This window comes from Fonticula alba, assembly GCF_000388065.1.
Source record: "Fonticula alba strain ATCC 38817 unplaced genomic scaffold supercont2.2, whole genome shotgun sequence".
Taxonomy (NCBI): Eukaryota; order Rotosphaerida; family Fonticulaceae; genus Fonticula; species Fonticula alba.
Window position 1 is genome coordinate 3,364,304 of NW_009242972.1, and position 12,484 is coordinate 3,376,787.

A 12,484-nucleotide genomic window follows, 5' to 3' on the forward strand; every position below is an offset into this window, starting at 1 on the left:
CCCGGTCCAGGTCAACGAGGGATGGCCCGGGAGGCTGCCTCTTGGGCCGAGGCTGAACTCCGCCGTGAGGTGCTCTCTCTCTCTCTCTCTCTCTCTTCTTCTCTCTCTCTCTCTCTCTGTTTCTCCCTCTTCCTCTCTTTCGAAGGCTGCCCTGGTTGGCAGATACCCGGGTGCACATGCTGCTGGTGTGCACATTTTCACTCAATTGCCGTCCTCCCTGTCCCTGCCCGTGTCCCTGCCTCTCCCCCTCTCTCGGTCTCTTTCCTGGGGGCAGCCCCCCGCCGCACCCCCTCCCGTTCCTCGGCCCGCGGTAACGGTTTTCCCGACTCCCGAGCTCGGCCAGGTCTTTCGGTCCCCGGGGGAGGGGGGTAGGCCGGGAGCCGGAGATAAAAAGCCGCCTTCCTGGTGACGAGGGCGGGTTGTTATTTTTTCCTCACCACTCCCGCCCGAACCCAACAGGGCGCCACACTGTGGCAGCCGGCATGCGCGTGTCCAGCGGTCAGGCGAGTCTGGCGCGCATTTCCGCCCGGGCAACACCCACGTTAGAGCCCGGGGGCCTGGGCACGGGCCAGTGTCCAGCCCAGGCACCTGGGCGGGCGGGCGGGGGGGGGGGGCCCAGCAGGGGGGGGGGGCGGGGGGGCGGGGGCGGGGGCCGAGGCGCGCTGGTCCCCCTCCGCCCGCTTTTCCGGCGTGGACGACAACACCCTTGTTGTCTAGCTCCCGCGAACTACCGGCCTCCACAGCCGGCGCCCATTCACGCCGACAAGGGCACACCACGCCTCGAGGGCGCTCATGTCTCACGTCCGGCGCCCTCTCCCAGTTGGCGGCCGGGCCCGGGCCCGGCCGAACCCGGCGGCTTGCACCTCAAAACCTAGGATTCACCTGCCCATCGCCAAGAGACACCCACCTCGGCGCCACCGAATCACCCTGTGTCTTGGTTCAGTGCCCCTCCTCCCCTCCTCTTCCCCTCCCCCCCCCTCCCCCCTCGCCCTCCTCCGTGCTTGGACCCTAGTGTGAATCTCGATGTGCGTTCCCTCTTTGCCATCTCCCCCCCCCCTCCTCTTCCCCGAGCGTGCCCAGCCCCACACATGGCCGCCAAGACATGCTGCGCACATGCATACCCACATGCACGCATGGGTCCTGTCAGCCTCCCCCCCCCCCCTCCCCCTTCGGCAGGGGGCGTCGGTGGCTTCCTCGGCCAATAGTACCCTCGCTTCTCCCCCTTTTATGCCTCCTCACACGCGCACGCTAACTCCCCCCCCCCCCCCTCCGCTACTGGCACATCCCCCTCCCTGCCCTCCCCCCAACATATATACACGCGCACCTTCACCTCCTCCCCCTGCCCCTCCCCCCGCCCCCTCCCCCCTCTCCGCGCGCGCACCTTCCTCTGCCCTGCTGCCACACCTCCGCAGTCACCACCCTCCCTTTTAGACACCCAACAGCCATGCGCGAGATCATCCACATCCAGACCGGCCAGTGCGGTAACCAGATTGGTGCCAAGTTCTGGGAGGTCATCTCCGACGAGCATTGCGTCGACCCGAACGGTTCTTACTACGGTGACGACCCCGTCCAGCTGGAGCGCATCGATGTCTACTACAATGAGGCCGCCGGCAAGAAGTATGTCCCGCGCGCGGTCCTCGTCGACCTGGAGCCCGGCACCATGGATGCCATCCGTGCTTCCCCGGTCGGCAAGCTCTTCCGCCCGGACAACTACATCTTCGGTCAGTCTGGCGCCGGCAACAACTGGGCCAAGGGCCACTACACCGAGGGCTCCGAGCTGGTGGACTCCGTGCTCGATGTCATCCGCCGCGAGGCCGAGAACTGTGACTCCCTCCAGGGCTTCCAGCTGACCCACTCCCTGGGTGGTGGTACCGGCTCCGGTCTCGGCACCCTGCTGGTGCACAAGATCCGCCAGGAGTACCACGACCGCATGGTCTGCACCTTCTCCGTGGTCCCCTCGCCCAAGGTGTCCGACACCGTGGTCGAGCCCTACAACGCCACCCTCTCCCTGCACCAGCTGATCGAGTACTCGGATGAGACCTTCTGCATTGACAACGAGGCTCTCTATGACATTTGCTTCCGCACCCTCAAGCTCAACACCCCCTCCTACGGTGACCTCAACCACCTGGTGTCCTATGTCATCTCCGGTGTGACCACCTCTCTGCGCTTCCCGGGCCAGTTGAACGCCGACCTGCGCAAGCTCGCCGTCAACATGATCCCCTTCCCGCGTCTGCACTTCTTCATGGTCGGCTTCGCGCCGCTCACCAGCCGCCACACCTCGCAGTACCGCCAGATCACCGTGTCCGAGCTGACCCAGCAGATGTTCGATGCCAAGAACATGATGGCCGCTTGCGACCCGCGCCATGGCCGTTACCTCACCGTCACTGCCATGTTCCGCGGCCGCGTGTCCATGCGCGAGGTTGACGAGAACATGTACAACATCCAGCGCAAGAACAGCTCCTACTTCGTCGAGTGGATCCCCAACAACATCAAGACCTCCGTCTGTGATGTCCCCCCCAAGGGCCTCAAGATGTCTGCCACCTTCCTGGGCAACAGCACCTCCGTCCAGGAGCTCTTCAAGCGCATCTCCGATCAGTTCAGCTCCATGTTCCGTCGCAAGGCTTTCCTCTACTGGTACACCGGCGAGGGCATGGACGAGCTCGAGTTCTCCGAGGCCGAGGCCAACATCAACGACCTGGTCTCCGAGTACCAGCAGTACCAGGATGCCACCGTCGGCGAGAACGAGACCGCCGATATGGATATGCAGCAGGGCGGCGAGATGATGGACTACTAAGTGCGGCGGAGACGTGTATGTGTGTGTGTGTGTGTGTGTGTGTGTGCGTGCGTGTGCGCGCGACACTTCGACGCGCGCAGCGCCCATTGTGCCCCCTCGCTCGGGCTTTCTCTCGTGTGTTGTTTTGTCTGTACACATGGGCGCGATGTGTTCGTGTGTTTTTTTTTCCCGCGCACGCGCCCTCCCTCCAATACTCTCCCATCTCCTCCTCCCTCGGTTTTTGTGTGCATTTCCCATTGCCATCATTGTCCCCCCCTCTCTCCTTCCCCATCACAATCCCCTCCCTCCCTCCCTCCCTCCCCCCTCCACATCTCCTTCCTCGCCCCCCGCGTGTTCACATCCCCTCGCGTCCATATGTGCGTCGCTCGTGTGTGTACGCGCATATGGCGTGTGCGCCACACCCCCTCCCCCTTTCCTCATTGTCTCATGTACTCTGTCGAATCATACAAAATGCCCCCCTCCTCTGCCAATCTCGCTCTTCTCCTGCCTCCGATACGGGTATTTTCGCATGAGATTGTCGGTGTATAGGGTTTCCTTGTCGATGCACAGCGCGCGCCGTGCCCTTTTCCCGTGGGCCGAGGACAGAGGAGGGTCTGGGCATACCAGTGCTGTTATTTCATGTTGCCATGTGCATGTGTGTCTGCGTTCACGGTTGTTGTTGTTGTTGTTGTTGTCGCTTGGATGGACGCCACAGGAAGCAGGGCGTCCTTCTGTATGGCGCCCGCTGTGGTCGCGTTTTTTGTGCATTTATCTCCCTTGCCTGCGGCGCATGCTTAGCACGATGGAGATCTGATGCAGAAGAACCAAATATCACATGCAGAGTCACAGACGTGACTCGAATTCCAGTACAACCCTGTTCTTTTGGTCTCCATTCTGGCCCCTCTGGAGAACGGTGCTTCATCATGTTCTTCCCCCTCGGGCTCAATGTCGTGGGCGTATCCTGTTCATGCGGGCGTCTCATGCCTCTTGGTCGATTTTCCCGGCATTGGCCTCGGGGCACCGTGGATGGGCGGACGAGATCGGGGCCGGCGGCCGGTCGGGGAGGCAGCGTTAAAGGTGCGGCCCCTGGCTGTTAGAGAACTGGGCGCCGTACGCGTGTGTTTCCTCCCCCCCCCCTGGGCCTGGTCCTGCCAGAACCTCCCTTCCTTCCCCCAGGGCCGTGATGCGCCAGAGGGCTTGGGCCCCTCCACTTGCGCTTTCCTTGGAGGAGGGTCTCCTCGGAGCACGATACATGGAGCACTCTTGCCCTGTGTGTTCACACCGACAACGGCCGTGCCGGACCCTTCACCCTGGGCGTCTGGGTGACCAGCCCTTTGACGTTAGAATTCCCCCCTCTCCTTCTCTCTCTCTCTTTCTCTCTATTCCCCCCTCTCCTTCTCTCTCTCTCTCTCTCTCTCACCGTCCCTTTCACTCGTCTTGTTTTCCGCTCAGCCCCTTCCAAGCCGCTCTTTCTCTCATTCTCTGGTTCTCTCCTTGTTCTCCTCTGGACATTCAGTCGGGAGGAGATGGAGGACAATTACGTCGCTTCGCCGGTGGCCTCAAAGATCTCCGTCCTGGGGACTGGGGTTGCACCGGCCCGGGCGGAGTGCTAGGGGCAAATTCAAATGCGCCGGCAGGCAGGGAGCCATGAACTGGCAGCACCTCGCCGGAGGAAGGGCGGGTGGTGTTGGCGATCCCCCCCCCTCCCCCCCCCGTCCCTAGCCCCTGGTTCCGGCCGCGGAGATTTAGCAAGGGGGAAATAGGCCGAGGCAAGACGGTCTGAGCGCTCCCTCGTCGGCACCCGCTACCAGGGATCCCCCGCACACACTCTCAAGCGGCCCCCATTGTCCGGGTACCACCACTGTGCTTTCGGCTGCCAGTGGCTCTTCCGGTCTGTCCCGCGTCTCGAAGGAGGTGTCCAGCCCGAGCAACATCTCTTCTCCGCTCCGGTCTGTCCCCCCCCTCCCTTCCCTTGATTCATGCTCTTCGGGGTAGGTGGAGGGGGAGGGGGGGGGGGGGGGGTGGTGTGCCGTCTTTTCTCTCGCGGCCCCCGCCGCTCCCAACCCCCCCCCGCCGCGGGGGGGCGGTGGGGGGGGGGGGGGGGCCCGACAACTTTTCGGCCCCGCGTCCACCGGGTCCTGGCCTCCAGCTCGCCACACCCACCCCCTCCCCTCTCCCCCTTTCTGCCCGCCCCCCCCCTCTCCGCCCCCCTGCTCGCCTGTCCGCTGGTCCGCCCCTCCCCCGTTTATACCGGCCTCTCCCCCGCGACACCCGGCCCCCGCGCTGTGCCCGCAGCGGACTGGGCGCCCCCTCCCCCTCGCCCGTTGCACCTCCCCTACCCAACTGGCTGATCGATGGGTGCCTTGTGAGAGAGCCATTGTGCCCGCCTTCTCTGTCTGTCTCTCTCTCTCTCTCCCTCTCTCCCTCCCTCCCTCTCTCTCTCTCTCTCTGAGCCTCCTTCTGCCCTGCCTGTTCGTATCGGCCAGCCAAAGTCGTCTGTCTGTCGCGGCGTCCCTTTCCCGCCCCTCTGGCCGCCATGTCCGCGAGGCGGCGCTTTTCCCAGCCGCAGATCTTCTCCTCCTCCAAGGCTGCCAACGCGGCGACCAACAATTCGTCACCGGCTCTCCCCTCTTCGGACTCGTCACTGACGTCGGCTCGTTCCGACGCGGCCACCACCGTCGCTGGCCCCACAGACCGCGCACCGGTCGATGACATTTGTCTCAATCCCGACCTGTCGACCGCCATCTCCGATCGTATCACCCAGAATCCCCTGTTCTCGGCCTTCGGCAACATCACCACGGTGCCGTCTCCCCGCTTTCCCTCTCCCCCTCTCTCTTTCTCCCTCTCTCTCTCTCTCCCCCGCCATCTCTCGTTGCCCTCTTCCCTCGCTCTCCCAGTCCGATGCTGACCGCCTGCCTCCCCTGTCATCGGCCGATCTTTTCCCCGCCCGAAGATCTATTCGCCCAAGCAACATGATGACCATCTGTCCCCCATGGCGCCCGGCGAGGGCGATCCTGTCGGGCTGCAGTGGCGGCGCGAGGGCTCGTCAGATGCTGACGCCTCGCCGCCGGTGCCTCGCTTCTTCAGCAACTCCCTGACCGATCACTCCATACAGGGGCACATGGCTCTGAACCTCACGGCACAGGCCAACGCCCAGGTTCTCCTCCAGTCCTACATCGACAGTCTCAAGGCGGCGGGACCCATGGCTGCGATGCGCGATCAGCGGCCGACACATCCACCCGGGGCGCTGACGGCTCGCCGGCGACGGAGTGGCAGTAGCCCACCAGCCGCCTCGGCGGCCTCCACTCCGGTAACCTCCTTCTCACCTGAAGCTTGTCCCTTCGTCCGGAGCCGGGCCCATTGGCGGCATCTGGCTTCGTTGTTGGACACCGAGGGGGAGGATGCCTTTCCGGTGGATCCGCAGGACCTATGCAGCTCCCCCCCAGGAGGTGGAATTGACTGTGTGGCCTGTGCCCTGGCCCAAGACCGGGGCGCTGCTCTTTCCACACCCGGTCTCCAGTCTCTGGCTGTGGCTCTGCGCCCGGACCTGATTCACCGCCTGGCTGCCATCAACCAGCTGGCCCAGGTGTTTAAGCTCGCCGGGGCCGGGTCTCCTTCTTGGCATGAGCATCACAGGCGTGTCGATGTGAGCTCCGACACGCACGGGTCTCGATGCACCTGCTCCAGCAGCGCCGAGTGCGCCTCCCAAGGGCCGGTTCTCCTGGCGGTGCATGAGCTGCGCGCATTGATCCTCGGCGCGCGGGCTCTCTTGATCGATGTCGAGGATCCACAGCTGTCCGAAATGGCGCCTGGCTCCCCGGGCGCCCCGGGCAGCCCCCTGAAAATGGCCCCGTCGCGTGGGCGCATGGGGACGGATCTCCGCGGCCGAACCACGTCCACTCGTCTGGCGGTGGCCGGTGGCCCGGGAGGTGGCCCCGGCGGTGGTCCTGGCGTTGGTGCGGTGCCCGGGCCGCGGGCTGGTCCCGGCGGCCCAGGTCGACCGGCCGACCCGGCCGGCCCCCCCGGCGCTGGGGGAAACCCCTCTGGCGGCTCGAGCTCCGGTCCTTCGGCAAGCTCGGCACCCGGGGCCGATGGCCCGGCCCTGGGTGGGGGCTTGGCTGGCCTCAGTACTCGAGCTTGTGTGTACCGCTTTCTCCGGCACTTGTTCCTGGCGACGCTGCTGTCCTCGGGCTCGGCCGGCCAGGGGGCCGCGGCCAGCCAGCCTGCAGTCGGCGACCTCCGGCCCGGGGCCTCGATCGCAAGTGGCGATGCTGTGCGGTCGACCGATGCCAAGACCGGGCTCGGGGCCTCGCGCGAGGTCCGCACAGCAGCAGCCCCAGCCGATGTGGCTCAGCTCCTTTCGGCCCACCACCTGGCATACCCCCTGATTCGGTGTGTTCCCTCTCCCTCTGCATCCGTCGGTGGTTTCCCTCTCGCCTTGCCTCCCGCATCGTCCCTGTCCCCTGGACCCGCCTGTGGTTCGCGACAGTTTGTTCCTCCCACGGATGATGTTCTCTGACATGGTGCTTTCCGCAGGTCTTTGCACAAGACTCCCCGCTCGGATTCGGAGCGCGAGCAGGCGCTTCGCCTTGTTCGTGCCTGGATCACCGTCAACTGTGCGCACTCCTTTGCACGGCCGATCCGCACTCGTGTGTCGGAAGCACATCCTGCCGACAAGATGTCTGACTTGCACTTTTTTCCCCCTCGGTCCTCCCCGATATCACTGTCCTTCCCCAGCCGACGTTCCCGCCGTGCCCGTGAGCCTGGTTTCCACCATCATCTCCCTGGCCGAGTCCACCACCGATGAGCAGCTCCGGTCCATCTCACTGGCGTCCATATTCGAGATGCTACTTACCAATCCGATTGCGCTGCTGGCCAGTGGTGGTTCGCGACTGGTGCGCATGCCTCCGTCCCCCTTTCCTCCCCCTCGCGCCTTCTCTCTCTCCCTCCCTCTCTCTCCCTCTCCCTCTCCCTCTCCCTCCCTCTCTCCCTCTCCCTCCCTCTCCCTCCCTCTATCTCCCTCCCTCTCTCCCTCTCTCTCCCTCCCTCCCTCCCTCCCTCTCTCTCTCTCTCTCTCTCTCTCGGCGACACTCGCTTGAGGGTGGCCTGTCCCGCCTCTTTGTTTGCACCCCCCACCTCTCCTCCCACACTGACACTCTTCTCTTACGTTACCCTCCCGAAGCTGCTGGACTCCTTGGGGTCCCAGTCTCTCGCTTACTGCTCCCCGGTATTGGGCATCTTCACATCTGCACTCGACCGCCCGGAAATTCGCAAGGTCCGTGTCGTGCCCCCTTTCCTCGCTTTGACCCTCTCCCTCTCTGAGAGGCGCCGCTCCCTCCCTCCCCCCCGCGCTGACGCTGGATTTCTCTGATCTCCCCCTGTCACCTTGACGGCCAACAGATTCTTCCCCTCAGCATGGGCGTCGACGCTCTCTTTTCCAGCCTCTCGGCCGATGTTCTCTTCTCTCTTGGGGAGTTCCCACCGCCCGGAGCCGCCGGCCATGCGGGTAACCGTGCCGCTGGGCGGAATAACGCCCCTGGCCCGGCGACCGGACGGAATGCCCCAACAACGACCGCCGGCCAAACCCTTGGTCCGCCCTCTCCTGAGGCACGGCTTGAGTTTGGGTACGTCCCCTCGTCTTCCTTTCTCCCTTTTCCTCTCTCTCTCTCTCTCCCTCCCTCTCCTTCTCTCGGTCCCCGTTCCCCTGTTGACGATTGCCACAGGTGTACCTCCATTCTTTCACTTCTTCGCACATGGGTCGGCTTGATGTTCTCCGCCGGAACGCGTGTGACCACCCCCCTGCGACCCGAGGACTTGCTGCCACTCCCCGATTCGGGACCCGGCATCTCTCAGGGGCTTGGCGATACTGGTGTTGGCAGCGGTCTGGACAAGTCCGGCGCCATCGGTGTCGGGAGTGCAGGCACACCGAGCACCCATTTGGCCACGCTGGTCGCGGCATTGCGGCTTCCTCCCCACTCGGCGACCCTTTCCCTGCGCAAGGCGCTGATTGGCATCCTCTTCGCCCTTTTGCGCCTGCGCCGTCCCCGATGGTCGACCTCCTTCGAGGAGTCCCTGGCGTCCCTGGGGCCGCTGCCCGAACAGGCGGACCATCGTGGCTGCCCAGTGGCGGATGCCGGGAATTGTGGCGGCTGGTGTGCCGAGTGGCCGGCTGCCCATTGGCCCGGGGACATTGCCATCGGTGTCGGCCAGTCCGCCGACTCGCACTGCCTGGCCTGCTCTCGGGCCCCGAAGCCAGTTCTCCCGGTTTCGGCCCGTGCTGGTCCCCGGTCATCCGGACGTCTGTCCGCCTCTGACTCGACTGCCCCGAGTGGTGACCAGACCGAAGTTCTGCACATCTGCCCGAGCGTGCACCAAATGCGCGCGCTACAGGCCCCCGTGCCGCCGTCACTCGCCGCACAACATGTCGATCCGGCCCTCTCGTATCGTGCACTAGTTTTGTCCAGTCTGCTGGAGGCGGACCTGGTGGATGCCCTGGTGGATGCTATTACCGCGGCACCGGCTTCGACCGGGTCACTTGCCGGGGGAGTGGCCTCAGCCGGGCCAGCTCCACCGGCAGGGACCCGCGGTCGGGCCCCCACTTCGGCTTTGGCCCCGGCCGGTGCCGAAGACATCGAGGAGCGTTCTCTGCGCGTCCAGGCGACCCTGCTGTTGGGCGAAGTGCTTCGCCTGGCCGAAAAGTATGCCCCCCCCCTTCCCCCTTTTCTGTGTGTCTCCGCCTCTGCTCCTGTCTGCTCTGTTGCTGCTCCGACCCTTTGCATTCGGAGACTCTTCTTCCCCGTTTTTGGATTTATCTTCAACATTGTGCCACCCCCCCCCCCTCCCTTGGTCTAACAATGTCCCATATCCCTCGCCCACGATTAGTCTCCTGCCCGGTCCTGTGTCGGAGGCCATCTCCACCCTGCCTCGTCTGGTGGCCATGAGCGCCCTGCCCCACGCGTCTCCCTTGGTGGAGTCGGGCTTTGAGGCCTCCTGGCCGAATGGTTCTCAGGCACCGGGGGCAGGGCCCGCGATTGTTGCCCCGCGGTCGGGCAACGTCGGGGCACTGGGCATGGACTTCGGCCTGGCCGCCGATGTACCAGGCCTCGGTGGCACTGCGGCCTTCGCTCCGCAGCATAACCATCCGCACCTGCGGTCGGTGGCGCTGGAGGCCTGCGCGCAACTGGCACGGCACCGGCAGGTCCGCCAATCGCGCCAGCCTCGGGCCACTCCCTTCTCCGTGGCCATTGCCGCATCTTCGCGTTGCGGGCTGGACCCCCTGCTCCGCCGGCTGGGCCCCCACCAGGCGCTTGTTCGGCATCCGGTCTTCGAGCAGGTGCCCTCCTCTGGCGCCGGTCTCGCCGCCGGGGGGACCGTATCTGCCCTGTCTGGCGGCGTCGCCACACTGTCCTCAGTGACCCTGGCCCCCGGGGCGGCGGCCCTCGCCCCCTCGACAGGGCCCAATGCCTCGGCCAGTGGTGCAGCTGTCCCGCGGTCACCCACCTTCAGCCCTGGGGCCGGGTCGGGGATTGGCACCGGGGCGCCCTCCCTCTCGGCTCCCGGGCTTGGGGCCGGTACCGGCAGTGCCAGTGGCATCAACCTGATTGGCACCGGGGCGGGTCCCGTCGGGAATTCCGGGATGCTGCCCGGTGCCACCGGGGTGACCAGTGCCGGTGGCGTGCCCGGTGCAGTGGGCATCCCCGGTCATGGGAGCGTGCCGGGGGCTCCGTCACCGGTGCTGCTCAATCCCACCCTCGGCGGGGCCTCCCCACCGACCGGCGTCACTGGGGTCGGGCCAGTTCCGACGCTGGCCCCTCTGGGCAGCTTCCATCCACTCAGTAGCGCTCCCTTCGGTGGTTGTCCCTTTTCAGCCACCGATGGCGTGGTGTGTGCTCTCTGTCGAGCCGGGGCCCCGTGCATGTCAGTTGCCAGCAGCACGGCGGCTGCCGCCTCAGCTGTGGCCGCTTCGACTGCATTTATGGCCGGTACTTGCCCACTTCCCCCTCTCCTTTCTCAATGTTTTCTTTTTCTCCTTCGCCCCTCCCCCGTGGTTTCGGCTCCGTGTGAGGTCCCTGCCTTTCCCGCCTCTCACATGTGTACGCCCTTCCCGCTGCTCGCGCCCCTGGCCCAATGCGCCCCTTCTCTACATGGACACTCCCACCTGCCAGGTGAGCGACCTCTTCTTCGCGATCGTGCCAGCGGCTGTCGACTCTCGTCCCATGGCGATCCAGAGGCCCAGCTGAAGGGGCATTTGGCGCACTTTGTTGCGGCCACTCGCGTAAGCAAGGATACCCCCTGGTCCAAGTGGGACTGGGTATTGATTGGGGAAATCTTCAAGGTGCCTGCTCTTTTGCCCCCTGGGGCCCACCCTCTCGTCTTTTGGGGGCTCGCTTTCCTCCCCCTCACATCTCCCCCCCCTTTTGTCCCCCCCCCCCCCTTTTACATTTTTCTGGCTCCCCCCCCCCCCCCCCCCCCCCCCCCCCCGCCTCCCCCGGCCGGCCGGCCTCATGCAGAGTTCTCTGATCACAGCCGAAAGCCTCGAGGGGGATGCGTCCCTCCGTTCCATGGTCAAGCAGATCTTGCACTTCCTCAGCCCCTGGAATCATATCTTCTCGGAAATCCCGCGCAACTACCACGGCCCACTGGGTGGCCTGGACACGCCGCGTTTGCCCACCGGCCCGGGTGCTGGATCGCGCCTCAGCCAACAGTACGACACGGGAACCGGATCGACAGCTCCAGGTGCCGGTGGCCCGCCGGTGGTTGTTCCAGGCATCGGCGGACGCATCGGCGGTCGGAATTCCTACCCCTCGTCGAGCGATGCTGTGTCCATCCCCCGGCCGGCTGGAGCCGTTCCCTTCCCGATGATGAGCCCCTCCTCATCGTCCTTCTCCTCGTCTTCCAGGTCCTCGGCATCACGCTCGCCGAATGCCACGTCAGCGGCCGACTCGCGCGGTGGATCTCCGCCATCCAACTTCACACAGACCTCCTGCAACTGTGTTTTGGTTCAGGCCAGCCTCATGCGCAGCACCACAGTTCATCCGCATCCATTGGCCCCGGGGGTGGCGGTCAAGCCCGTCGCTCGGGCCTTCGGATCGGGACCATCGGATCCGCTGGCCTCAAGCGCCGGACATCGGACATCGGCCGCGCCACCTGATGCCAGTACCGGTTCCCGAGTGACCTGGGGGAATCCCCCCCGGCGACTGTCGGTGTCGCGCTCCACCGACACGGATCTCGGCGGGGCCGAGGCGTGCACTTCGCGCGATGGAGCCACCGGCAGTGGCTCCGCCCCGGCAAATGGCCACAATCCGACCGGCTGCCATGGGGCCTGGTTCTGCTCGAATTCCAATTGCTCACGTAGCCCACTGGGGGCCTGCACAGCCGAGATGTGTGCCGCCAGCGCGCCGATCCCCCTGGCCCCGGCGGCGTCGGTCGTTGTGCACAGCTCGCGAGTGTTTCTCGCGCGACTCGGCGCCACAGCGGCCGGTGCCGAGCTCGTTCATCAAAGTGGCTGGATGAAGGCCATGGTGGAGGTCCTGTCATTGGCCCGGAATGCCACCGATTGGCGCTTCGAGAGTGCCCAAAGCAACATCATCTTCCTGCCTGAGCGCATGTCCCAAACGCTGACCGGGTGCGTGGGTGGCTTCGTCGTTGTTCATGATGCTTGTCATGGACTCCGCTCCTTTGTTTGTGTCCTCCTTTCTGCCCCCCCCCCCC

At 65.3% G+C, this 12,484-nt stretch overlaps 3 protein-coding genes across 3 annotated transcripts; all 3 read left to right on the forward strand.

The window, feature by feature from the left end:
- Positions 1–100: 100 nt before the first annotated feature.
- Positions 101–553, forward strand: H696_01699 (hypothetical protein; the record flags this gene model as incomplete). The annotated part of the gene is made up of 1 exon (XM_009495606.1): positions 101–553. A coding segment is annotated over one exon (309 nt), but the record flags the coding sequence as incomplete, so codon positions are not given.
- Positions 554–1,444: 891 nt separating this feature from the next.
- On the forward strand, positions 1,445–2,794 carry H696_01700 (tubulin beta chain; the record flags this gene model as incomplete). The annotated part of the gene is made up of 1 exon (XM_009495607.1): positions 1,445–2,794. The coding sequence occupies one exon, from the start codon at positions 1,445–1,447 to the stop codon at positions 2,792–2,794; it is 1,350 nt and encodes a 449-aa protein (XP_009493882.1).
- Positions 2,795–5,309: 2,515 nt separating this feature from the next.
- H696_01701 (hypothetical protein) lies at positions 5,310–12,286 on the forward strand (the record flags this gene model as incomplete). Its single annotated transcript, XM_009495608.1, has 11 exons — positions 5,310–5,573; positions 5,727–7,165; positions 7,310–7,389; positions 7,511–7,668; positions 7,956–8,048; positions 8,174–8,397; positions 8,497–9,471; positions 9,656–10,755; positions 11,002–11,108; positions 11,284–12,124; positions 12,213–12,286. The coding sequence occupies 11 exons, from the start codon at positions 5,310–5,312 to the stop codon at positions 12,284–12,286; spliced, it is 5,355 nt and encodes a 1,784-aa protein (XP_009493883.1).
- Positions 12,287–12,484: the final 198 nt, after the last annotated feature.